This window comes from Melopsittacus undulatus, chromosome 1, assembly GCF_012275295.1.
Source record: "Melopsittacus undulatus isolate bMelUnd1 chromosome 1, bMelUnd1.mat.Z, whole genome shotgun sequence".
In the NCBI taxonomy this organism is placed as follows: Eukaryota; Metazoa; Chordata; class Aves; order Psittaciformes; family Psittaculidae; genus Melopsittacus; species Melopsittacus undulatus.
Window position 1 is genome coordinate 143233881 of NC_047527.1, and position 27813 is coordinate 143261693.

General features: G+C 39.5%; 1 protein-coding gene across 1 annotated transcript in view; it reads right to left on the reverse strand.

Moving 5' to 3' along the window:
- Window positions 1–6543: 6543 nt before the first annotated feature.
- ITGA9 (integrin subunit alpha 9) overlaps window positions 6544–27813 on the reverse strand; it is a 213540-nt gene continuing 192270 nt past the window's right edge. Inside the window, exons 27-28 of the mRNA XM_034062975.1 lie at window positions 23792–23911; window positions 6544–9203 (exon numbers count right to left, since the gene is read on the reverse strand). Coding sequence (XP_033918866.1) covers window positions 9105–9203; window positions 23792–23911 — 219 coding nt within the window. The 3' untranslated portion in view covers window positions 6544–9104. The remainder of the gene's footprint in view (window positions 9204–23791; window positions 23912–27813) is intronic.

The window sequence follows — 27813 nt, forward strand, 5'->3', positions numbered from 1 at the left end:
CCTGAGAAAGGTTGTTTCTGCTGGTGTTTTCAATGTCCTTTACCATTCAAGACATTTCACAGGAGCTGGCAAACTTCATGGAGCCAGGAGAGTCAACCTTGTTGTACAGGTGATGTACTAGGCATTGGACAAGGAATTTGTTATCTCACCTGGAAAATAGTGTCTTCTTCTGGTTACCCATGTTCAAGAAAGTTCAACTCAGGACAAGAAGGAAGGAACTATTTAAAATAAGACCTTGTTGGTAAGAGAACAAATTGGGATGAAAATTACCATTAACAGCACCATCAAAATGAAGTGCTAGGATAGTCTTTTTAGGAAGAGTAATAAGGAAAAGAAATTAAACTGGTTCTACTGGACTTTGTTCAGTTAGTTTGTGAAAGGAAATATGTGGAGTAGTTGCCAATGAAAATAGAAGACTGGACCTGAGGACCTTGCAATCCCATGTTTCTAATTGCATTTCAGAATTTCCAAACAAAATGTTTACATTATTCTGAAGGGCTAAGGCTTTGGCAGGTTTGGCCTTTTTATAGAAGTTTTCCACTTCCAAACTAAGTTCCAGTCATATACACATCTACCTAATCTACCTATCTATCTAATCTAATCTATCTCAGATTTCACATTCATTAGTGTTTTCACAAGGTACACTTCAACCTCACTAGTAAGCTAGATCAAAAGGAAGCTGAGGAAAGGACCACAGTGCCCAACACAACCTGCCACTGGCCTCAGAACTACTGATGTAGTTGGGAAAACTGCCTAATTTTCAGGGGAAATCTTTCTTTGGGTCAAGAACAAAAGTGAGATATTTCAAACTAGGTGCAAGTTGGGAAAGATCACTCCAGTTTTAATTAGCCCTCTATTTGGAGAGAGAAAAGGGTAACAACACTTATGAGGCAGAGGAGAAACTTAAGAAGTGGCCAGATGAAATACTTGGTAGTGTCTGTAGGATGGCGGTGAGAGTAGGACAAACACAGCTAAGCAGGCAGTGTAGTATAAGACAAGGCTATTGTGGGATGACATGTACCACCTGATCAAGGTGAAGCATGGGTCTCTTCTTTGGTGAAGACATGTCATGAGCAGTCTTGAGCTAAGAAATAGGGCAACACACTACCTTGATGCTGGTGTTGGCAATCTCACAAAAAATTGTGTTTTCTTACATTGCTAGATACAGTCTTGCATCCTCCACACTGAAAATTAAATTGGAGAAAATAATTTCCGTCTCCTTCTATTACAATCCTATATATAGACTTCACTAATTTAATACTGAGCAGGTATTCTGACCAGTTACTGGGTAATTACTTTATTCCCAGCTACCTATTCTGTGCCATTCTTCTGAAATCTACACAGCAAAATACATAAATAGGAACTTTAGCCAGCAGCCTGATAAAGGTAAAGGGGCAGACTGTGCCCAGTTCTTGAGTGTCCCATCTCCACTGAGCAACTGATGCAGGACAGGATATATCTTGTCTTTGAAGTGATCTCTTTGCTGGATAAAGTCATCGCTTTTTTACTTTTTCCTTTTCTCTTCCTGAATATAACATGGCACAACATCATTAGGATTGAATTACACAGCTCTCAGATAGCAAACCCAGAGGAATACTGTTTAAATGACAGAAATTACTGTACATGACCACTTATGCAGATTTGAGCAAAGTTTGTCTTATGATGTGTGTCCTTCAGCTTCAACAGAGCCTGTCTGAGCCCCTTCTCATTTGAGTCAGTATAAATCTAGAATCATAGAATCATAGAATAGTTAGGGTTGGAAAGGACCTTAGGATCATTTAGTTCCAATCCCCCTGCCATGGGCAGGGACACCTCACACTAAACCATAATTTCACACTAAACCATCATTTCATGGAAGTCAATACATCATACCTGAATACATGTCTGCAGCAGGGACATCTCTGCTCAGAGCTACTACTTCATTAATTATTGATTCTTTACAGCTGTTGAACTGCTGGTTAACTAACAAAAACACTGTGCATCTAGAAGTTTAGGCATTAAAACAACACTGACTACACCAAAAGCAATGAAGAAATGAACTGGAAAACCATGAATTAATCCTCTCCGACACTCACAGGAAATTATAGCACAGCTAAGACATGGAAAAATAATTTCCACTGCTCTTTTGTTAAGATGATTCATTTCCCCACTATCATGCTTTACTTCTGTCAAACCCACTTGCAAATAAAATCTCCATTTGAAGGCATTTAAAACACTGAAATCTTGGATGTGCAGGAGTGAGCAGTCATATGATTTTAAATCCATTTGCGCATTTGAATCTTCACAAAATAGCTGCTTTCCTTGTATTTTAGTTCTGGTAGGAAGCCAGCTGAGGCCAAAGGACGGAAGATCCACTTTGCATCTCTAATGACTGTCACAACACTCTCCTTAGTCATTCTGGGACTCAACTATCTAGTGTGTTATGGGTACCCAAAATTTTAATCAACTTAAGACATCTTGCTTAAGACTGCTGAGGTCAGTATCCACCCCATCAGACCCAAAAGGCGTGGGGAAAAGTCACTTACCTCTTTCTGATGGGGTGATGCAGTACTATATGGAAAAGGTTTAGCAGAAGAGCTCCCATTACATCCAACCCTGAGACCAGGCCAATGGCCAGCATAGGAAGCCAAAATGTCAGACCAGTTCCAGTCCTATGCAGGAGCCAGGCCGAGCAGCATGAGCTGTATTTTCCATGGTAAAAGAACATCTTCCTTGAATTTTGAGCTAGTTTTGGTCTAGTTCTTCCCTTCTCGGCGAAACTGGAAGAAACAAATCTGTAAAAGACTGGATTTGTTTTCTAAATCAAAGCTGCTTTGTCACAGGAGTCCTACGAGGTTCTTGAAGGCCACTCAAGGGGAAGGAAACACACAAAATCCTGCAATGTAGATAGATACTGCTGGTCCCTGCTCATCAAAAAGGAAAAGGCGAGCATCCCCACAGAGGGCAGTGTCAGCCCGTCAATCCTCCTTCCCCAGCAGGGGACAGCCACCGCCTGCTTCCAAAGCTCCTATGTAACAAAAAGGATTAGTACGTCTACAAGTTCCTGGTTATTATTTTAGCTGCTGCTGCACTAAAGCTTCCACTAATCTCCAAAAGAAAGCAGTGCATTGCATTCCTCTGGGCATCCTCCTCCTGCTTCTGCTCACCAATGTTTGCTTTTCCCTGAAGAAAGATTTCCTGACTGAGAATATTTATTTTTACTTTGAAGGGTGCTACCCTACATGCCAGGACCCACATCTGCTTGGAGCCCTCCTAATGCCTTTGGCTTTGTGGAACATAAAGCTGTGGTCTTCCACCAGTACAAACATGCTCTGAGTCTGGTCCTACCTCTGCCCAGCCTGTTCTTAGCTATTTAGCTGATAGCCTAACACAGAGGAAAGAGACTTTCCTTATGGCTGATGAACACTGAAACATTTACATTAAGGGTCTTCACAAAAATCAGAGACGAGACCCTGATGAGAAGAGGGAGAGTCTGGAATTTTGGGGTTCTTGTTTGTTTTGTTTTAGAACGAGTCATAGAATCACACCCTGGTTTGTGTTGGAAGGGACCTTAAAGCTCATCCAGTTCTAACCCCCGCCACAGGCAGGAACACCTTCCACTAGAGCAGGTTGCTCCAAGCCCCGTCCAGCCTGGCCCTGAGCAGGGATGGGGCAGCCACAGCTTCTCTGGGCACCCTGTGCCAGTGCCTCAGCACCATCATAGAGAAGAATGAAGGTTCAGGTTACTTCATATTTTGCCAGAGAAGATTCACCCATCCTCAAACTGGTGGGAAAACCTTAGCGGGACCTCTGACAAGTATTAGAAGAGGTACTCCACAGCTACAGAAATCAATGTGGATTGTTGTTTTCTGCTTCTATCCAGCTTCTGCTCCCTTTGACAAAGTAAGACATGGGGATGTACAGAGAAAATCTTTCAAACATGTCCTTTAGCTACTCATGGAATATAAAACCTTGCAGAAAAAAATACATTGAGGTGAATAATTTGACTTTTGTCCAAACTCCTACAGACTGAAACAGAACTAAAGTTATATAGGTTGACACTCCTATCAAAGGGCAGTATCACCAGCACATGGGGTTTTGTTTGATATTGATAGAGCAATAGTGTTGAAATACAAATAATTCCCACTGCTATTATTTTATTTCCATGGTTTCACAATATTGTAGTCAGGCAAGTTATACTGGTTGTCTCCAAATAGCTTGCCTTTATACAAGTCATAGAATCACGAGATGCCCATTATCACACACTGATAAACACGTGCACATACCATTTAATTCAATCATACAGTAGAAAATGTCTCACCCGATTAATGAACAAGGACAATAAGTGACAAAATGATATTATTAGGATAATTTTTGCAGCCACTTTTTATTCCAAAAAGTTGTATTCTTGTAAACCTGACATTTCCAAAACAGTGCAAGTGAATTAGAATACAGGTGAACACGAGCTTCTAAATACAGGTGACATCAATAGGAGTGAACACATTCTTCCAACCACAAGTTCACAAAAAAGAAACATACGATTTTACAATACATAAGGAGTGACATTCTAAGAAAAAGGAGTGACAATGGTGTGGGTACCCTATTGTGTATACAAATCATGCTCCAAAAGCAATTAGTCTTCATGCCAGTTTAATCAACACACACTAAATGAACCAAATCCTACTTTCATTTATGTCCAACAAACCCTAGCAAGTGGATGAATTTAGGCAAAGGTAGAAATTAGTTCCATGACTTCCTTAACCCTTTAGTGAAAGCAATATTATATATTCCCACGCCACATGGATACTATGCTGGAAATTTGTGCAAGACTCCAAAATGTGCCCATAAACACAAGACATTCAAGAAAGTTGATAGTAAGTATTGCCAAACACAGTCTTTGCACAACTGTTGCTCTCAGCAAAGTTACCTGTGTGTCACTGACTTGTATGTAGGGTCCTTCCCATTCATGTATTAAGGCGGAGAGGGTTGTCCTCACTAGCACACTCGGCATTGCAAAAGCCTTTGCCACTTTGAGCTGAAAGTGGATTACAGGCTTGGGGTTCACATCAAGCACAATTTCTCTCTCAGTTAATCCAAATTATTTGTAAGGTGACTTCAATTCAGAGGCTGCTCAAGTGTTTTCTACAGTTTGCTGACTTCCTTATTGTAACTGAGCAAACTAAAAACCTAGGTTTGTTCAGATAAACAGCTAGTATTTCTGTTAGCTACAATGGCCAAGCAGGGTGAAAGCCTCAGAGTACACCAGTCATGGTGTTATATGAGTGAACTGATGGAGATTCACAAGGACAGATGCTTGGCTTTCAAATGAATTGGTCACAAAACATGCTGTGCAAAGTGGCAAGTGCTTTCACCTCTTGAGAACTGAAATTCATCCCTGTGCTGTGTGCCACCAGAACTCTGAAATGGCTGTGATCTTCTTGATGTCAAGATGAAATTAAATGGGGTTGCCACAGCATGGGCTCTGCAGTGATTTCTTTCTTTAATTTCCCCCCTCCCTTTCTTCCTAACCATATTTCTCTGAGATAGATTGTTTGCTTCCTACCCTAAAAGCAACTTTGTGAGTACTCTGCATAAGAAGACACCCTGCACATTGCTAGCTCCAGGGCTTAAACAAAAGATCTCTTGTATATCAGGTGATGCATTTGAAAACATTATTGCCCCACTTTAAAGCTCCCACCTGCATAGCTTGGAGCCAGTGCAAAGCAAGCCTGATGCCGAACAAAATTATATGTGAATTCAGCAAACCTTTCCATGAAGTTGTCCCAAGACAACTCATGACTTTGTCCTGAAATGGATTAACTGGACAGAACAGGTACGATGACTTTCTCCCAGCTCTGTGGCGCAAGTGGTACAGCACAAAGGAACTAACTGGCAGCTGACAAAAGGGAACTTCCAGAGCTCTAGAAGCAATTTCCAAAACAACCGTGTCTCTAGATTTTGACACAATTCCATTAATTGCAATTTCTTAATTTGAAAATCCCATCAGCTCTATAGCACAGCTATTTTCTACACATTCTTGAACTATATTATATTTCCATAAGATTTTAGGGTTAGAAGATGATTGCAACCAACTGATATTAGAGTTTGGTGATTTTTTGTCTTGTTAGGTTGCTTTTTAAGGAGTGGAAAGGTGCATCTACAGGATTTTAATACTAAATACTGTTTCATTGTCAAATCTGACTATCCTAACTACAACCAAGCAAGAGCCACAATGGAATTTGACACACACAAAAAAATAATTATGAAGAGTATACATATAAAACCAAAAGCATCTGTGACAGCAGAACTACTGAGCATCTAACAGTGGCAATACCAAGAATTTATGGGTTATTTCAAGAATATTTCAGTAATCTGGCCAACAACTAGATTTTCACTGAGTGACGGCTTGTGCTGCATCAACAGCAGACAATTCAAGTCAGAGATCAAAAAAGTCCAGTGCAGGCACAATCAAATGGGATTAAATTTTTAATAATTTTTAACTTTAACCAAATAAGAAAAAGTTTTTGCCTTGAGCCAAAAAAAAAAACAAACCCAAACAAACAAAACCCAAAAGAAACCCACAAAAAAAACCCACTTAAAAAATGCGTCCAAACAATCTAAAATGCTAAATGGGTATTTATTTTTTTCCATCTCTTTTCTTCATATACTTTAAAAAGATGCTTCAAAGGAATAACTAATCTTGAGTTTTAAAATACTGTCATCAAACATTTTTAGCAGATCTGAAAGCAATGTTTTCTAAGGGAACTTCCTCCTTTTTTTGCACGGAGACTTTCCAATTTAGTTAAATTCACAAATTTCACTTGTTCCCTGAACTATATTTTCAGCAAATTTATTTCTTTGTCATTTTGAGGGGGGTCAGTTTTAGAAAGGGCAGGTACTGACATGTCTTACAGCTGAATAAATGGACTTTTTTTCAGCAAATACTTTAAGAAATATCTTACTCAATTCACAGTTGTGAACCAATCTCATGTTCAACTTCTATTTGTCTTAGGTATTTCTTGGCAACAGAAAAAATAGATATGTTAGGTTGAAATACTAGCAAAACTAACTGATGCCAAATATCATACTGTGAGGAATTCAATAGCCTCAAATACAGCAGTGCAGTCAAAGGCCATCGGCCTTTTGTTTTTGCACTCTGATGAAAAATCTGCAGTCCACTATATGTGGTTACAAGAGGATTTCACCTCAGCAGGTTTCTTTTCAGATTCTGGCTTAAGTGATCATTTGTTATATGAAATCTGCCAGATCACCAGTGATTGCTTTAAGAAAGATAACTGAATAGGCTAATAGCTTCTCTTGTCAAATGCTGAATCGATACACTTCATCCACTTAAAAACCATCTTCTGCCTAATGGGTGCAGGTAGTTAAGTTAATAAATATTGATTGATACTACTGTAATAGCAGGCACTTAATGCCAGTGAAGGAAAAAGGCAAACAGCAATATGGGTGTAGTTAATTTCTTAATTTGAAGCTATAATGAATTTGGCCAGGAAGAGCAACAATAATACCTATTCTCAAGCAGATTTGTTTCATGTTCTCTGTATTCAAGTTTCCAAACTTCCAGCAGTTCTTTTACCTTACCCTCATGGAAGGAGAATTCCTGCAGCCATCATTCCTGTTTCTCCTTCACCTTCTACCACAGAGCTTGACCTTTCTTTCCCTTACACAGATTTTATACCAACACTTACTTCTTATTTACACAAGGTGCAAAGTACAAGTAGAATCTAAACCCAAGTCTTACAGAATTCTAAATTTCTATTTAGAAATCCAAGAGCTTTTTGAAGGAACATGGTTGAACCAATTGCAACTAGATTTGCTCTAATTCAGCAAATGATTTGCTAAGGAATTACCAGCAAATAAAGCGGCAATCAAAAATCCAGTAACATCTGCACCTTGACTAAACTTCCTTCTTAATGCTTGAGGAAGGATGACATTCAGTACTTGTAACACTCAAGAAGGGAATCTCAAAATCCAAACATTTTAACCCTTGTATCTACTTATGTCTCTTAAAATTATCACATAAATAAACTCATGACTCGTGTATAAAACCCACAAGGCAGGAATAATGCTCACAGCTTGTAGCAATAAATCACTTGCTCTGATAGCAACGAATCATAATCATTAACAGTAGCTTTAAAACTATCCTTCTTAACATTAATATTAATATTTTTTTTAATTCCAAGGAATTTGTCAATGCCACAGTGGTTGGCCCAATTACATCCTTCTGGTATCTCAATTGTACAGTCCTAGACCATTATCAAAGTACTAAAGACTGCAAGAGAAAACTTCCCAAAGGAAAACATTCGGTGATGCTTTCTTCAGTGAGCCAAAGCAAGCTACAAGTCTTGCTATGTGTCAATGAGGAAACATTTTCATCCTCTCCCATTCAGGCCAGTAAAGGACAGACTCAGATACAGAACATCACATCTATGTAATACATTAGGTTCTTCAGTTAATAAATCAAACACCAAATTCAACTGAAAAAAACAGAGATAGTGAAAAGACTTTGGCTTATTGCCATTAAATGGTCTACATACAACATTACCAAGCCTTGTGAATTAAGCATATGAGGATTTCAGCTACTTTTATCTGCAAATCTCTCTCTTCTCTCTTGCATTGAAGTTTAAAAGTACAATACGATTTGTATATACATATATGTATTTCCAAGGGTTTAGCCAGATATCAGTGCTTGAGTGAACTATATAGCTATTCAATAGAAACTATAAAACATTAATACAAATATAAAGACATAATCAATATAAAAAGCTTATATTTATAAAAAATATTTTTAGGTAACAGTCTTCCCCTGAGGGTATACCACATAGTTGGATTCATAAATATTGCTCTGCACTGCAGCTTGATTACTGAAGTTCAAAGATCGGCTCTTAAATGAAGTGTAAATCGCTCCAGTCACCTGACATGGCTGCAGTGGTTGCCTCAGGATTATGTTCCCTAGCTTGTTGGAGTGATAAAGACACAGCATCAATGGGGTCTCCGAAAAATCTGGAGAAGATTCCTTCTTCCACATATGGAAGATACGAGAGCAGGACCTATAGGCTAGCAAGCACGTGTCACATGACTGGGCTTTAGTTTTCATGGGCAGTTCACTGATTTTTCTGGACCCAGTCCCAACTATCTTCATTCTCCTTCCTGCTCTTTTCGGCCTCAATAATTTCTTTGTACCTCCGGCGGAAGAAGCCCATCTGCAAATCAAGAAAAGATGACAGTGGTAAGTAACAGCATCATTACATTGAAACTTACTTTGTCAGAAAACAGTGCGCAGGAAAAAGAACACCACAGATGTTAATATCTAATTTCTCCTATTGCCGATCTAGAATCAGAGCTCCTTGTTTACAAGATCAACCCAGGCCTCAAATCTTCCCAAGGACTGTGCTCCTTACAGATGAAATACTCAGAGGGATTAGCCCACTTACATGAAATATGTTTTTAAAACAAATGCACACAAATTGTTTCTAATAAACACAGACCAGAAGCGGAAGGTTCATTGGTTTCAAATAAAGACTAATGCAAAATTGGGATCTGAACCTAAAGCCAGCCTAGAGCTTTAGTCCTGTGTAAATGCAGTCCCATTGCTACCAATTGTGTAATCTGCAGCTCCGAAGGCAAAATACAAGTCTGATCCTACAAAATGCACGCATCAACCATAAGTCCTCCACAAGCCTTCAAGATGCTGTGGGGCTGATAATCACTTTTGCATGTCTTTTTGTTTCTTAAAACCTTGTACTTGGTTATAGAAATGCAAGCAGTTTTCATTTCAGTTTGGATAAGATAATTCTCATATTGCTGTTTTCTTAAGTCTTCCAAGTAAACAAAAATGATTTTAATAACAGACTTTGGTAAGCATTCAAGAATAACTCCTCCAACTTAGCAGTGCACTATTGAGACCACTGAATCAATATTTTGTTCATCACAATTAAACATTTATGTAACTCCTACCACTCTAAACCTGTTTTCTTATTCCTGCTGGGTAAAGCATAATGCTTTATTCTTCCTTTATCAACCAGTTATTACTATCCTTTATTCCCAAATTGGCTATATGCAGGAATATTTTGTCACAACTAAGTTGGGCTTTTTAGTTTCAGTTCTTTAACAAGTTCAATTTTCTTCAAGTGTATTTTAACTCACAGAGGTCTGAAAGGCAGCTTGTTCAGCCTGCTGAGGGTGCTTTCCTAAATCCCACATCCTTGCCAGTGCTCCCAGCTACATCCTGAATTCACTCCATTGTGATACTAGGCACAGATCATTCTCTCACCACCAAAGAATACAGAAGTTGCAGCATGGTCTAACAAAACTAGATGGTTTGGATGACTGTGGACCACATCTTTGGGGCATGCTATTAATCTAGAGATAGGTGTACCCTCCTGAGTGCACAGATGTTCATTACACACACACAACCACTTTATAAATACACAATACGTAGACATACACATAAATGACAACCATCTCAACTTTATAGAGGTCCCATGACCCTCTGGATGCCCCCAGATAGCTGGAACTAGACCTTAAAAGCCATTTGTTCACATTTTTGTGTAGAGACTACAGACATTGTCTCTTTCCCATCTGTCATAAGCAAAGCTTTACCCAGTGCTCAATGCATGGATAATGGTGCTTCTGTTCTAAGAAACTACCTCACAAAAGGGACACTGTTGAATTTTGGACAGCCACATCTCCCTTGCTTCATAGCATTTCTGATCAATGTACGCAAGGATTCAGAAAGGAAGAATTAATGAAGAGTATCCCTATTCTTCAAACTTGCTCTAGAAGTCAGATCAAGTTCTTTCTTTAGTGGAAAAATATCTTTAGTAGTAATTTCAATACTTATACCTGGAAGCTATAGAAGTGCAAAGGATGTATTTAGAGAAGATATCCTCAAGATAGCATCACCATAAAACCCCAGTGAAATTTCACCATTGATGCCAACATACTTCTGCTCAATAGAGACTTGAAGCCAGTAGCTAAAGTTCCCCATGATTTTCACAGTCAAAAATGAAGTTAAAATATTTTATTGATAATAGGCAAAAAAAAGTGTAAAAATCCATTACTCTTCCATTACTACTCTGTTTTTTTACCCCAGTAGAATTAATCAAAGGTACTTATTTTAGTCTTTTTGTCACAGGAGTCTGCAGCTATTCTTACATATGTTCAGGGAGCAGATGTGTTAAAGAAGTGGGTGCCATTTCTATGTTACCAGTTTTTATAACAGACCTACATGTTCTGCACATTAGAAAAGGAAAATTGCCACAGGACTCTGTTTCCCAAGATTAACAGGAGAAGTTCAATTTGTAGCTTTTAAAAACAGGTTTTAAACCCTTAAGGTCTCCATCCTTCATGCAACCCCATCCTTGGTACAATAAAACGCTCTCTTGAAGTTATAATCAAAATTATAGAAAGGCTTTTTAATTTCCTCGAGGGCCAAACAAATGAAAGCAAACTCCTTCCAACTGTTATTTTAATAAAAATTGTCTGTTTGTGAACATCTGCTTCAGGAATTCTTTTTAAAAGTTGGTTATGATAGTTTTAGTATTTTACTATTTTGTTACTGAACACAGAATGCTTTTGTATAACTTTCTACTAGGGCAGAAAAGTGAGTTGAAGACTATAATAAATGTTAATGAAATGTGAAATCCTACATCTAGAACCAATTCCACTATGAAGCTATAGATGTTTACATGCTGTGAGTGATGTGGATAATCTATAACTATGTAGAGGACTTAATTTGAGTGCAAGCAAAAAGATAAACTGGACTTTAAGGATATTTATATTTCTTTTTTTTACATTTTTTTTAAGTAGTGGTCAGGGATTAGATATATTTCCTATCCCTTCAAGGCAAGAATATTCTTTGTTATGGGGTACCATTCCTTGCTGTTCACACCATATATATCTGCTTAACATGGTAGAGTCCCTGTCATCACCAGAAAGGGTTTCTTTTGTAATGGCCATGAAGAAATCACAATATAGTTGTCGTCTCACAAGGGAGCACACAACCCACATAACCATCTCCTTAGAATAAACTGATTTCATTAAAAATGACAGCAATATTAACCCATATGGTAAGGGATGCTAAGTGCCTGTGGCAACCCAGAGAGAACAAGTGAATTTAACATGCAGCGAGGAGATACATAGGTAATAAAGAGGAAGACACTTGGACCAAAGCAGGAGAACTGACGAAACATGGGGCTGAGTATATGCTGTCTCTTTTGTCACTGGGGCAGAAGTGACACCAGAAAATGTCTTTTCTGTGGCTAATGCAAAGCCCTTGAGGAACCTCAGAAAGCCCAGTAAGGACATCACTAAAGGGATTCAGTGCTGGATTTCAAGCAGGGAGAGAAGAAATCAGCTTTAACAGGAGTATTGCAGTGATATCATTTGTGGAATGGATGTTTACAGCAGGCCAATGGTCTCCAACCTGTTTCTTGGGCATTGAGTCTCTAATATTACTCAATTGTTTTCCATATATACAGAGATACATGTGTGTACACATACTGTACAGAGGAAAAGCAACAGGAGAACATACTTACAAGAAGCAAGGAGAGAGTACGTTGGAAAGCTGAATGGTTATAATGGAAGAAGAGGCATCAGCCACCACAGACAATGGAGGAAATGAGAAAAGCAAACTACAGTCAGCGTTTCAGAGTTGGGTGAAAATTATTTGGGAAGGCTGAGGAGGTCTTGAGTTCTGGGCTTTTGGGATCAGTGTGGTCAAAAGAAAGGTCTCAGGAGCAGAACACTGCTCAGCATGCACCATGCTTTACTCTTAACCCTGGCAGACCTTACCAGAGGGGATCTGCTATGCCAAAGGTGCCATATCCTACTTTGTTTCTTCTGTAGGCACAGAGGAAACAAAGAAGAGAAAGAGGGCCATTGAAGACTTTGAGAATATAGGGATAGTCCCAAAATCTTGGGGTTATCAATGTCACTCACAATGAATTCACGACCTATGCCAGGGAATAGAGAGAGCGTCTGAACTGCCTGTGAATCCACACATTGTCATGTTTCACATCTGCTATGATACACTGCAAAGATTATCTTGCTTTTAAACAAATACTAACAAAAAAAAAATCAAACAGAATCAAACACAAAGGAAAGAAAAAGTTGGCTTGGTCTTTACCAGAAGTGATAAAAAATAATCAGTCCTTTCTGGTATTATTGTTGCTGTAAATAGGTGGTTTAGATGCAAAACCTGAACCATCCATAGGTTTTACGCACATTCTTTAGTTTGGTTATTCTAGCCCGTGCACCCTTTTCTAGCATACCCTTACTGCCATCTACAGCATACGCTGAGCAGAAAGCATGTTCCTGCCAAAACTGAACAATAAAGCAACAGAAAATCTGTGCTGCTCATAGGCTGGGGAATTACACCTGTTATTGTGAAGTTACTTCTTGCTATGCGACAGTACTGTCAAGTCTTCAATCCCGAGTACTTAAAGTATCTTTCACTCTTTAGCTGTCATGTCAGATTTAAATCCCTTTAAAATCACAGATAAGTCATAACTAGACAACACTCACATAGAAGTGCATTCTTCAAGCACTCACATGAATGGAAAACTTCAGTCAAAGTGATTTCAAAGTGTTGAATTAGCATCACAAAACCTATAGCCTTTTTTTTCTGCTGCTATTTTCTACACATCCAAACACCAATCACTGAATTACTGGACTTGATATTTTCCTGAGCTCCCAAAGTATAAACATTTGTCCAACATTTCCACAGTACCATCCTGTGTCTCTCTCTCTGGGGTGCCAATTAGAAGTATGCTTGAAGAGTGATGATATTACAATCTGCACTTGGGAAAAAAACAAAGCTGATCAGAGGGCAAGCAATATCACTGCCCTTGCTATGTTCACTGTTGGGCAAATGTCTAAAGCATTTCTATCATATCCATTGTGGTTTATTTTCCTAATCAAATAAAAAGAGAAACAGTTTGAAATACAAACTGTAGAAGAATAGTTATATTTTTGTTGGGGTTTTTTTAAGTCTTTTTCCCATTAACTTCATCTATTAAGAAGCAAGAAAAAAATTATAACAGTTGTACACCATTGTAAAACAATAATTATGTTGGTTTACAGTAGTGTTTTGAGACTATAACTGAGCTAGGAATAGAGGTTTGTGAATTACAGTATTCAAACAGAATCCAAAAAATATATCAGAGACTTTTGCCATGTTTTGCACATTTTTTTTATAAAGCTGCCACATCTCTTTAATCTAGGCAGAGGTCCCACGCCATTCACCTCATAGTCCTTCAGAAAGAATTAACTTACTCTCCTCACTTTTTTGGGGTGCATGCCCCTTCAGCACTCCTCCCTTCTTCTAAACAGTACCACAGCTAGAAAAATATGCACCTAATCATGGGCCAGGAGCCTCACCCCAAGCTAAAGGCCACCAGTTGGCACAGCAGCAACACCCGAATCTCTGCAAAGCAGCACTGCTGAGATTGGAAGCATGGAGCGTTTCCCCATGCAGACATTGATCACTGGTTATAATGTACATCTCACTTCACTACTGCCAAGAAGGCGGAAAAAAATACTTTGTACTTGGGTTCACGTGGCCTTGGATAATTCTGGCAAGTCACCAGCTCCAAGAGGATGCCCCGTTTCCTTCCTCCCAATTAAAGAACTGTTGCCACAGTACAGAGGGGTCATGAACAGATCTTGTGTATCAGCTTTTCCATAGAGGACTGGCAAACTGCCACTGCCTGGGCCCCCCTGTGAGGAAAAGGCATGTTTGGAAAGCAGCCATGTGGCCTGCCTATAGTTAATGAGAAACTGTATATTTAGGAGCACAAGTGATAGCACGGCTAAGGTAAGCTCATGAGGATTCAAGTGGCCTGGCTTTGATTATCCAGTCTTTCATTGACTTTTTGAGAGGCAAATCTTTCAACTTTCCTGTAATGTAGGTCCCCATTTGCTCAATGAAACATGTCCAAGAAAATAAATACATATGCTTCAAAAATTACCATTCCACAAGTGGCTGGGGTGTGTGTATGCATACACATACAACATACACATTGCGTATATACACAGTGCTACATACACTTATGCAGCTGGGAAACAGAGGCAAAGACAAGTTCAGTAGCTTGCTCAAAGATAAGTTGTCCTCTACAAATATTTGTTTAGCTGCTATGGAAGAATTTGACACCTATCATCTGTATCTGATCCCAATGAACTGTAATAGGCAGACATTGCCATAGCAGGAAAAACTACCAATGTAGACAAAATTGCATTTAACTTTAAAGTTACTTTCACATAGCCTGGCTAACTGACATATTACTTATGGTACCTAGTGTGAAGATATGTAGTCCTCCATAGATTTTTAGCAGGAAATTTATTTTACATGCTGTAGTAGTAAAACAAGCATAGTTTTTTTAACACACATTTTATTAAGCAGTTTGTAATATTATATAACTTTGTAACATTGAAGTAATAAGAAAAATGTTAAAGGTTTGGGTTTTTTTTGCTAAGAACCTTAGCTCAAGAAGTTATTACATGAACTATTAATTTAACCAAATGCTTTATGTCTATCTTTAAGGCCAAATATTCAAGAAACTGAGAAAATCACTGAGGCTAGGTACTTCAAAGTAGATGCACAATTCAGACTGGCAGCATGCATGGAAAAGATGCATTTAGGTGTGCAAAAGAGGTAAATGCACAGAGAGATGGACACCTGTACAGCCAGTCTAATTTAGTACTTTGGGTTTTTTAATATAACATGCCTTGCTGTTGTCACTGATCCTAGAGCATCATCCCACTCTGAACATGAAGCCCAGTCATCAATAATTTGTTCCTTTAACCACTTCTTGTGCAACTTTTTCCCCAGTAATTGTTCAGTTGGCTTCAACAGACCTACTGGCTAATGCAGTGAATAAAGCTGGTAGACTGGGTGTCTACCCTTGGAATATCTTTACCTTGGAATATAGAGGTAAGATCTAATTTGCCACAGACAAGACCCATTCACCTAGCTTTTGATTCATTTATGCATAGGTAACATATTTTGTTAAGGACTTAGTACTTAGAGTACTTTGGAAATTAAGAGAATTCCAATGACTGGACTTCTAAAGATCTTTCAGTGCTGAGTTCTGATAACTTGAGTTTACTGAAGGCATGAATTTCTTGCAGGATGGTAACTATGTACAATAACTTGCATGACAGATGTTACTAATATACTTGTAAGTGTAATCAAGAAGCAAATTAGCCAACATTAAATCTTATAAACACTTGCAAACAGTTTAAAGTTTTTTCCCTATTGCAAAATTTTACTAAGTAGTTTATCTTTTAAAAAAGCCATAGAATGAACACAGTCATCATCCAAAGTTCATCTGTGCTTATCAGTCTCAAAAATGAGAGAGAACACAATGTCTATTCAGAGATGTCTGGATAACTTGCTATATACTGATTTCTTAAATCTCAGCAGGGAATAGGGCAGTAATTAGATATATCATTCTTGTAGGTGCAATTAACTTAAGAGATATCTCAATCCATATTTTCCATTTCCTCTCCAAAGGAAAAAGAAAAAAACTACTGAAATATTTCTGGCTTTGTTTGAAAACCAGAGACTAAACATTAAAGTCTATTTCTGGAATCAATAAAAAGTAGCTTTACACTCATATTTTGATGTATCTGACCTGCCAAAAATATTTGGATGAAATTTATACTATGTTCATAATTATCAGAATAAGTTACTTTCATGGGTTTAGTTGAACCAGGAGGAAATGTCTATGGCTGGTGTAAGTTGTAATACAGCATGTCTCACTGTGACACTAAGCCTAAAGAGAGAATTCAGACTGTGGAAGTCACATTGCCTGTGTATTGGCATTTGGGTCTGAGGGATGCTAATGACTTCCCATAAATACGCATGTTGTGCTCCAGCAGTGGGGAACCTTGGCACCTTAGGTACTTATTTGCAATTTTTCAGTCTACACATGTATTCCTGTTCTGGTTTGGGTGCCTGAACACGATGGCTATCTTTCTTCTTTTCAGAAACACTTTCTGAACCACAACCTGACCTCTCTGTTGTCAGCGGATTCAATTTGTTCACATGGTCCTAGGATGAGGTCAACATAGCTGCAATGGCTGTGATGTTCTCAAAGTGCCCTGGCATGCACAGCTCCCATTTGGAGAACACTGAGATAGAGAATACTCAGCCACAAGATTATTGTTGTACAATTTACATAGCTCATTTTATCCAGAAAGATAACAAAGGCATTTCACAAGTACAGGACGCACACCACCACTGAAATGTTGCCAACCTTGCCTTTAAGATTGGTGAACAAATATTACATGGCAGCCAGCAAACCCACTGGTGAAGGCAGTGTTTTGGCTACAAGAGCAGCATTAATATATAATACTTGCATAAGAACAAGTAAAAGATGCCTAGACTCCATCTTCCTGTAACATTCAGTCAGAATTCAAAACGCTCAACAAATTACTCAATCTACTGTAGGAAACCCAACATTTGAGTCACTGTTGCAGGAATACAAACCCCTTTGGTCTTGGGAAGCCAAGGGTCTACAAACATTTTGTGATCCCCATTTTTGTCCAGGAAAAAAAAATGTAATAAAACACAGTTTTGACTGTTCTTTAAGAAATTAATCAGACTTCAAACGATCCACCTAACTTCTGCCTGGTGAAAATGTCATTATTTCTATGGACAACCAATCACTTCCATTGCCTCATTCCCTCCTCAAAGTTTGCAAGCTGCTATACATAATAAAGAACTATCTGTGTTTATGAGATACTGTGGGTTTGGTTTTGAATCACAGAATTATCACCAAACTGCATTTTTATTATTTGTAACAGTATAATATCGAAAGATCCTAATTCTAAGCCTACTGAACCTAGAATCTGTACCCCAAAAGTACTACCTCTGAGAAGCCTACACATGAGATAGCAGGTAACAAATAACTCAATAAATGGGTAACAAAAGCAACAAAAATTTATCAGAAAAACTCTGCAGAATGCAATGGCTTGAGGACTACAAAAAGAGGAGTTTCGGTGAACACAATGAAGTCAGGTTTTGCAGTTTTGATGGACAGATAGGACAGGTAAGAGCCATGTGATTCCTACAGGTAGGGATCATACTTTTATAAATGAGTCAAGCTGAAAAGTGGGAGGACAAAGGTGGGCAGGAACTTGGAAGAAAGTATCAGAAGCTAGTATTGACAAGGTTTTAAACTGAGGAGATATAGTGGAGAAGGGAGACTAATAACAAAGAAAAAGGAGAAGTATAGACTTGTATAGATTTCTCTTAAGTTCTGAGGCAGCTGGTGCATCCATCTACACCTCTACTGGGAAGATATTTGTGAGCTCTGAAATCCACCCTTTCCGTCATCAGCCCCTAGAAAGTGCTCTCACAGCAAGTTGAGCCAACTGCCTTGTTTATCTGAACATTAATTATGATTCTTAATTTTAAAGCATCACCATATGGTTGAGTCTTGGAATTGTATGTATGGAAAGGAATAAGCATGTGAACTCTGAACAGGCACAACTTTCATCAGAGATATGAAACGACACCCAGTTTCAACAGGTTTTTCTGTTCTCACCTCTAAAATAAAAATTTGAAGTTATACAGATGTGATAATGGGAGAGTGGGAGACCTTTCAATTGAAAAGTGTTCTTCCTGGAAAGATTATGTATGGATTAGAGACAGATATATAGAGAGGAAATAGAGTGAGAGAGAGAAAAATAAGCAGCCAGACTTCTTCACTATGCTGAAATCCAAAGAGGTTTTGTGCCGTAATATAGGTACCTGTGCACCTCTGGGGAACAGAAAAAAAGAAACAAGAAAAAAATTCCCCAAAACCCCAACACAGCTACTAATGCAAAACATGGCTATCAGGAGAGGGGTTGGTTCGAGGACTAGCCAGGAAATGGTAGTTAGCCTCTGCTACCTGAGCATAAAAGACAGAGAAAATGTTTCTGGGCTTGTAACACAGGATACAGAGCAACTGGCAAAGAGTAAGTGCAGAGGTTTTTGGTTTGGTTCTGGTGTGGGTTTTTTCTTTCCTCTGCTGGAAAATGGTGAGCTGTATGCTTTGGCCTATTTTAAAAAGCCTTAATGTTTGAGGCCCTAAGCAAGGGAAAGTGTCTCTTTCCAAAAGGGGAAAAAGTGGTTTCTGCTACATATGTGAATTTCAAGTTAGCTTTAGCCTTGGTTAGCTTAAGATGCTTTCTGAAGGCTGAAACAATATGTGAGGCAATGACAACTACTGCATGTAGGGGAATATAAGTGTTCTTTCAAAGACATTTGTGCAGTCACAGAAAAAAATCATAAGGCTTCTTCAAGCAAGAAGCCCAAAGGAACCTTTGAAAAACCTGCTTGGGTTTGTCTGGCTTTCTTAAAAAAGAACTTTATATTTCATAAATAAAGCTTTGTAATTTAAAGCTTGTCCCTTAAAGCAGTGCTACCAAATCACTGCATCCACACATACAGCCTCTGCTTAAAGCAGGGTTTTGCAAGTCCAACACTTGGTAGGATTCATGCTCCTCGATGGAAAAAGACAGTTCAAAGCCTGCACTAAGTCAGCTCAGTGAACAGAACTGTCCTCACAATATTTCTCCTTAAAAAGTAAGAGTTTTCAAAGTCTCATTCTAAGACAAAAGGGAAACAAGTAGCATGTACCTAAGAACAGGAAACCTTCAGCTACTCAAAACCCAATGTATGTGGCTGCTATTGTCTTCCTCTCTGCAATCCCATCAAGAATCCAAAGGGGGTTTGGAACATGAGAGTGTCTTATTGCATAAGGGACATCCAGAGATTAATTCTGCACCCCAGGAATCCAAAATCTGTAAAATGATGCTAGAAACCTCATTTTAGATTGGTCAGAGCTTGGATACAACAGGGACAGGCCCAGTTCAGAAAGAAGCTTAATATCTAAACAAATCAGTTGAGATAAAAGCACAGCTCCTGTGTTAAACATGCCACAAAGAAACAAAATAACATTACAGCAATGAATATAAAATCTTTGATTTGCAAATCACTTCCACAACTGGCTCCACTGATCACTCAGCTGCCCGGATGTCCAGTCTGGTAATCACTGTCACATCCCCTCTTTGACATCTTCTGGGCAAACCCCATTTCTTTAATTTCTGTGCACTTTATCTAAAATGATACAGATTGAATAATTCACTCCACAACTCAAGCCAGTTCAAATTTCAATCCAGAGCATTGTAAAGCATTTCTATTACAGAATATTTATTGTGTTATAGTACGCTTCACTTTTTCATTTGCATTGTGTATGCCAATTCTCCCCTGGTTTACATGTGCATAAATCCACTATGCCCAAAGGGGACCTTGCCCCCGTGCATGGCTGCAGTCCTAACGGCTGAAGGAAGTGCGTGTGGGACAGCACTCCCCAAAATAAGCCAGCCATGACCACCATTCCCTCCTGAACTGTTGCCAGTGCTTGTGAAACCATGGGCTCATCTAGCACATGGGTAGTTGACCTGAAGCAAAGCGACCTCCTCCCCTGCTTCAATCTCCACAAGCATCTGGAGACCACTAAAGAGGTGCAGTCCAATCTCCGCAGTAAAAAGCAAGATGTATGGCTGTGAGCAACAGCATGAAAGCCTCTCCTGCTCCTTGTCCACATAGGACACCATAGGCAAGGCACAAGCGGGGAAAGTGACCTGCACTGCAAAGGAGCTAGCAACACTGGGAGCACATCCCCACATCCCCATGCATGCCTGTACAAAGATATCTGGAGTGGATGAACAAGATAGAAATAATGACAAGTGTCAGGGTAAAACTGGGCTATCCAACAAAATAGGCAATGGGTAACCCTCATGCATCATGCCCATTATCCCACGCATCCAGGGTAAAGCTGCTCTCCTGCTCTGGATCTGTGCACACTTAAGCCAGAGGAAACACAGTGTCTACATGAAATATTAAAATAAACAGAGAAGGAAAGGCAGTCAAAAACTGATCAGGCTCATGCTCAAAAGCTCATTATGTGTATTTAAACATGGCTCTGGTCTTGCATGCGAATAAATACACTTTTGTTTGAAGTGAAACAACCAGGCATTTGACATCACTACCATTTGACATGGACTTCCTAAACTGTGCAATTTTAGATCTACAAATAATGAAATAATTACCTTCCTCATTTTATTGTATGCTCAGTAACCTTACTCTGATTCAAAGTAGGGCTGGAATATCCATGAGACCTCAGTCCTGCTAATTCTAGAAGTGTGTAATGTGACATATCTACATGTATTCTAATATTTTTCTACAACTTGGTATAAGTAGGTAGAACTTCCACACCAGGCAACCGTGCACACAGTGAGAGTGTATCTTCCACACAGAGCTGAGTGAGAGCCCTGCCAGCAAACCCTGCAATGATGCCAGTGCTCTTACAATAAGTTTGCTCCAGCTCCTGCTCTGTTTTGTGTAAAGAGCTGCCTTCCACGACCACCTTTTAGGTCTAATTAATTTCTTAATAAAAATATAACTTAGTTTATTTGCTAGTCCTCAAATCTGGGTCATTTCTAGTTCTCATCAGTCATTCCAAGATGCCCCAAACTCCATTGGATTAAAATCTGTTCTTTCATTCCACAGTTAAAAACTAAACCACTTCTAATATACATTTGCTTGGCTTTTTTACTTGTTCACACAGCAAATTTAGGCATGACTGTAGGATGTACTTGGCCACTTTTGTCTAACAAACATTTACAATCAGACAATTAAGATTCCTCTGCAGGACTGCAACTTTCCCACGTCAGTTTTATCTCAGACAACTTTAATATTGCCAGTAACCTTAATAAATATAGCAACTAGAGAGTGCACAGTATCACTTATGCATATTTATGTTCCAAATGAAGACTTGGATGAAAATACTGGCTGATACTAGCAGCTACAGACTTTTAACCACTTTTCTCTAAATCAAACTGTTAAGTTATTGGTTCCTTTAGTAGCCATCCAACCCTGTAGATAAAGCACAGGCATGCAGCTGACAAAGTCTGGCTTTCTGGGCAAAGCATTTCACCTTCCTTTGCCTCAGCACTTCAACATCTGCATGCTGAAAGTGCTATATAAGGCTGGTGCTAGTTAGAACTATTTGTTGCTGTCACTCAGAATCTTCCTCAAGGCTTTCAGGAATCAAAATGGCAACACGAGTACTCGAAATGTACATGAATGATCTTGATGTCTACTTGAACGATCCCTATAAAATTTAGAAGAGCTCAAGTCTCAAGTTCGAGCCAGGAAGCAAGGAATTTGTATTAATCCTAATAGAGACCAAGAACTGAACTTGTGTCTGATTCCCATGGAGGCTCACAGTGAAAGGTGCTATTCCTCTTACCTTGCACATTTTCAAACAGTTCATCTACTGCCTTTTTACCTTCAGGAAATGAACCATATGAAATCAGTCATATAGGTATTAGCAGCAGTAACTCCTTTTTTCAAACCTGTGTGTCATTGGACATAAACCCTGGGCCTGTTCCAACCTTACATTTTTCTATTCTCATGGTTATTCTGCCATTTGAATTGCACAGACCTTTTTCTTTCCCTTTGTTTTTTTTCTTTCTTTCACTTTTTCTGCCATGGAAAGCAAAAGCATTGCCCACATGTCAGAAAAACAGAAGTTACAACGTATTCAAGACTGTGGTCAAACGCTGTTTCCCAAATGGAAAGTACAGTCAATTTTGACCTCACCAGTATATGCTTTTAAATCTTCAAAACTGCCTATAGAACTCCTTCAGATCTATAACACATACAAAATTTATATAATCCATTAAGTAGATTTATACCCTATAACAAAGCTATCTACACATCTGTATAATCTATAATAAGAGCTGCCTGGCCAGTTTTTGGCCTAGGTTTGTAAATCCATTTTACAGCCTCCTGACCTGCAGCTCTATGTCCTTTCACAGCACATTGGGGCTGGGACCTCCAGTCCCGGCACAGCGGGTGAGCCCAGCCTGCAGCACACATGCTGCTCAACAGTGCAGATCAGGCTGCTGGACCTCCGCCACGGGAAGCAAAGTAAGGTTGGACTTGTTCCTATGTATGCATTTGAGATTTACTTCTCTCAAAGACAGTCCCTGACCTTGACCGTGGCCTTTTAGATTTACAGATTGGTAACAGGGAACTGAGGAATGAAAACACTTGAAGCTCCTTACCCTTCTATTTACCACACCAGATGGCTGCTGCTAATTGTCAGCATCAGCCCAGTTTTACCATGTAACTGTGCTTGGGTACAAGAGCTGTATCTTATCAGAGAGTGTGTGAAGGATGGCTTTTAACAGGTCCATGCACTACTTGCTCTCATAAGGCCTTTTACTCATCTGGAGCTCTGAGTGATCTGAAGAATTTATTGCTGGAGACTCCTCTCCCCCAGGCATCTAGCTCTTGAAAACAGTAGCTACTGACAGGTTTGTGCTAGGGATGCGTGCAATCTTTCAGCTGGTCAAGAAATTTGACCTGATCTTCAGGAAACCCTGAAATCAATGAACCTCAGTTATGTGAGTATGAGATAAAAGCAGATTTCTAAGAGGGATCACTGCTTTGTCCTGAAATGGTATCAGCGGTTTCAACTTTTAATAGCCAGGCCCTAAAAACCCTTCATTCTTCTTTTTCTCTACATCACAAATCTCTCCTTGTCCCTCACAAAAGCCTGGATATAAAACTATATTTGCTGGCCAATGACTTCTGTAATGGAGTGAAAAATTATTTAGTCCCTAAAACAAATGAATGTTAAATGCAAGGATAAATTTAAGCTTTTTTTTTTTTTCCTTTTTCCTGGGACTAGCTTTGGTGTGTATGTTGCATCTGTTACCTTACCTTCCATAAAAGCACGGCCAGCAACAGGAAGATGAGAATTCCCACCAGCAAACTGATGGCAATGATCCATCCGACAACATACCCACGAGGCTCCAGATTGTGCAAAGCCTCAAAGACCACCTACAAAGCAATTAGAAAAAGATCTTTTTATGATTGGAAGTTGTATTGTTTTCTCTTGCACTCATTAAACACATTGCATGGTGGCCTCACTGATCATATTTCATCTGTCAAGCAAATATAGAATGCGCCCTTAATTTTGTGCTTTCCATCTATTTTTTGCAAGGGATTTAAAGCTTTCAAGTGGACTCTAAGTAGCCATGCACTTGATCCAAAGGATATCAACTTCCACTCTGAAATAACTCGTACCCTGCCAATCCTCCATCCCACCCCATACACTGAGCTTGTTCTGGTGCTGGTCCACTAAAGGTGCAAAAAGGCTTGCATGAAGAGCTCATCCCTTGGGTTGGCAGGGATTTCTATGACATCTCGTGTGGTTTGTCTTACTCAATACGTTCCTGGGCCTACCAAACGCCCTGATGCTTTACATGAAACTCTCATGTTTGCTGAGCTTGTTAACTTATTTTCCCCCACAAAAAATGGCACAACTCACATACAATCCTATTGAAAACAAATTGTTCCCGCTGTGCTTCGCAAGGCACATTGTGTGAAAGAGAGAAGGGCGTGTGCAGTCCTGGGTTCTTCTGGGAACACAGAGAGCAGTCCCCTGCTGTTCCCTTCTCTCTATTTGTATAGCATGTATGGCAAGGAAATACTTTCTACAAAGAGCTTTCCTTAACCATCTGCCTTAAGAAGAAAATGGGAGAAAATTACACTGCTCATATACACTATGTGAATTTCCAGTCTCTTATTTCAATCAAAACCAGTTTCTCAGCGGAAAACTCAAAACCAGTTCTCCTCAGTGAAGGCTATTTCTATGTTAAATGTTGCAATTTAATACCAGCGAATGCAGAGAGGCAGCAGGGATTTTTTTTTTTTAAGGTAATACATTTGCTTTGTCTGGCTTTATTTTGGTTTGTTTTGGAAGGCAAAGCAGAGAGTTTTCCTCCCTCCTTCACAAACCACTTTCATCATCTTTGCTTAAAAACGTCAAAACCCTCTCATAGATATGAATTGTTAAATCAATCTTTTAAACAAAACAAGGAAAAAGTGGTAGTTAAAATTGGATGAAATTCTGGGATCTAGTCAGATAGTCATGAAATACCTCCATTCATTGGTGACACCATTCAAACTGCATCATTTATGAGACAGAAAAGGAACATGATGCCATACAACCTATATGGATGCTGAAGGTAGGCATTCAGGAAAATGCAACAGGGAAGTGATGGCAGCACTGCAACAGGGGCCAAAGAGGCTCTGGGTTCTCTATCCTTGCAGGTTCCCAAGCGTTACACAAAGCCACGGGGATCCTGGGCCAGCACAGGTAACAGCCCTGCTTTGAGTGCAAAATAGGACAGGATGCCTCTAACAACCATTTCTCTGTTTCTGTAAGCATGTGCAGCCTCAGCAAACACCCACATGCATTACAGGCACATGACAGTAAGCAGTTGAGTGGAGCTGTATTTTGTCACGGCGTTCCATAAAGAAGGATGTGAAGATCCTTCATCTCAGTTTCACAGGCTAATCCTGATTAAGACCACAACTTTTCTGGGGGAGGAATTTGAACACAGCTGATTTACACACACTGGGTTTTTTTCTATTAATGAGAAATTAGCAGGCATTTGATGACAACATGGAAACATAACAAATGGACAAGAATGAAGCTATACATAGATAGCACTATCCAAACATTCCCATAACTAGTATCACAATGGTCAAAATAGTTCTTGCCCATGGACCATTTCTTCACCCACACAAAAAAGAGTAATTCTGGTGTTTCAGACATTAGCACAAAGCCTTTGTCAGACTTTAGACATCTTGCTGAACAGAGACAGTTTCCTAAGCAGCAGTTTCCCTCATTGCCAAGACGAGTGTAAGAGAAATACCAGACAGAGAGATCAAACACAAATCTTGTCCCTTTCTTGTATGTCTGAGCCAGTTTAGAAAGATGATCTGATGTGGCAGTCCATTTCTCACAGAGGCTATGGTTAGCATCCATCTTGCAGACACAAGTTAGAATCTGAGTATTTCTTAGATGACAAGGCACTAAGTTGTTTTCCTTTCTGACTCTAAAAGAAAAAAGAAACTCTCCTAACACTGTAAGTATTGCCAACTTTAGTGAGGAGACCTTTCAGGCAGTTCCTGGATGCAAAATGAGGTGGTGTCTTCTTCCTACTACTCAGAGAGTAAATATTAACATAATACAACCTCCAGCACAACAGACCTGTATGTCCTTCATGCTGCCAAAAGACAGAGCTAGGAATAGGTGCAGAGATCAAATCATACATCATCTGTAAAGCAAGAGCCCCAGATTTCAGGTTTGAAGCACTGTGGCTGGAATAGCTTGGCTGTAGCTTTCGCAGTCACAGCTCAAGCTATAAAGGGTAGAAGGCAACAACAGCTTCTTATTTATCCAGTTTATTCTAGCAGTCTGGAATCAACAAACAAGCATAAAATCCCACTGTTCATGGCTTTGTGGTTTGGAGAGAAGCAGGGACGCTGCACATATTAATTCCTTTATCCCTCTCAGGATCTCAAAATGTGCCTGTATTAACATGCAACCACTGCAGTGAGCTTTGGTGAAACAACCAACCAACAACAAAAAACCCAAGCTGAACTCCAATCAAAGCAGACTGGGCAGACAGTGTACATCACGTGTTAGGGTGATCAACAAGAAGTCAGTAGAGTAAGTGGTGGGAGGCCAGGGAAGCAAGTCATCCTTGGATGGGGACAGGTTGGAGGCAGAGGATGGTGTTACCAAACAGAAGAGAGCCATCCACCACTTGACCCATGGCCATCACACAGTCTCTGAAAGCCAACCACCAGCAAAATCTGAACTCCTCATCCCATCCACTCCAGCAGAGCACCAACAGTTGTGGAGTACAAGGCAGTCCCCAGCCCCAGCCCAGTAGACTTCACACAGTCCTAACTGATAGAGAAGACAGGAGTGATAAGAGCTACTGACACAGAAGATAAGGGGGTGGGTTTGGGAAAACATCCCAGAGAGGGCAGTGGGGGCAGCAGCCGCCTGGTTCAGAGAAAGCAGATACAACAGCCATGAAATGGATTACAGGCTTGTTTTCAGACCGCAACAAAATGCCAGGGAAAGGCTGTGGAAAAACAGAGTTGTCTTGACGATGTATGGGGAGTTTTAGTTACATATTTATCTTCTGCATTTCACACCATACTGGTGGGATTTGGAAGCAGGGAAGCCCGGGAGGCAGCATAGCTTACCATTTAGTGAGACACAACTCACATGTCAACCAGGTTTTACACAATGCAACTGCCCTTCTGTAAAACAAGAGGGCTTCACCCTACCACTGGTTTCTGAAATGCTGAACCTGCATGGGACAAGGGCATCTACCAGTTCATCATCTACCTGTGCTGAACACTTGCTATATTCTGATAATCTTAATGAACAAACTGAAAAGAATCAGAATTTTATATATATATATTTAGTGCTTTTAAAACACCCTCCAGTAGAGTGTGTAGGCAAGAAGTTAAGAGGTTAACTGAGTAGGAATTTTGTGAAACCCTAAAGTACATACTGTGCTGAAGCCCTTTGCAGAATACACACACGCTGCTGCACTGGGACTCAAAGACAAGAAACATACTTCAGCAAAATACAGTTAGAAATACATAATTGCAAACTTTTCATTTCATTTTGCTTATAGAATCACAGAATCGTAGACTGGTTGGTACTGGAAGAGACCTTAGAGATCATTTAGTTCCCACCTACGCGCACTAACTGAATTTTATGCACTTGTGTCATGAACCACAGCATTATGGAAGGCACTGGCTTATGATAAAAATGTCACTTTATTTTTCTAGTATCACCCAGAATGATTCTGGTGTTTCAAACCACACTACTCTGCTGGCTGATTTGTCCATCCAGGTGCCATTAT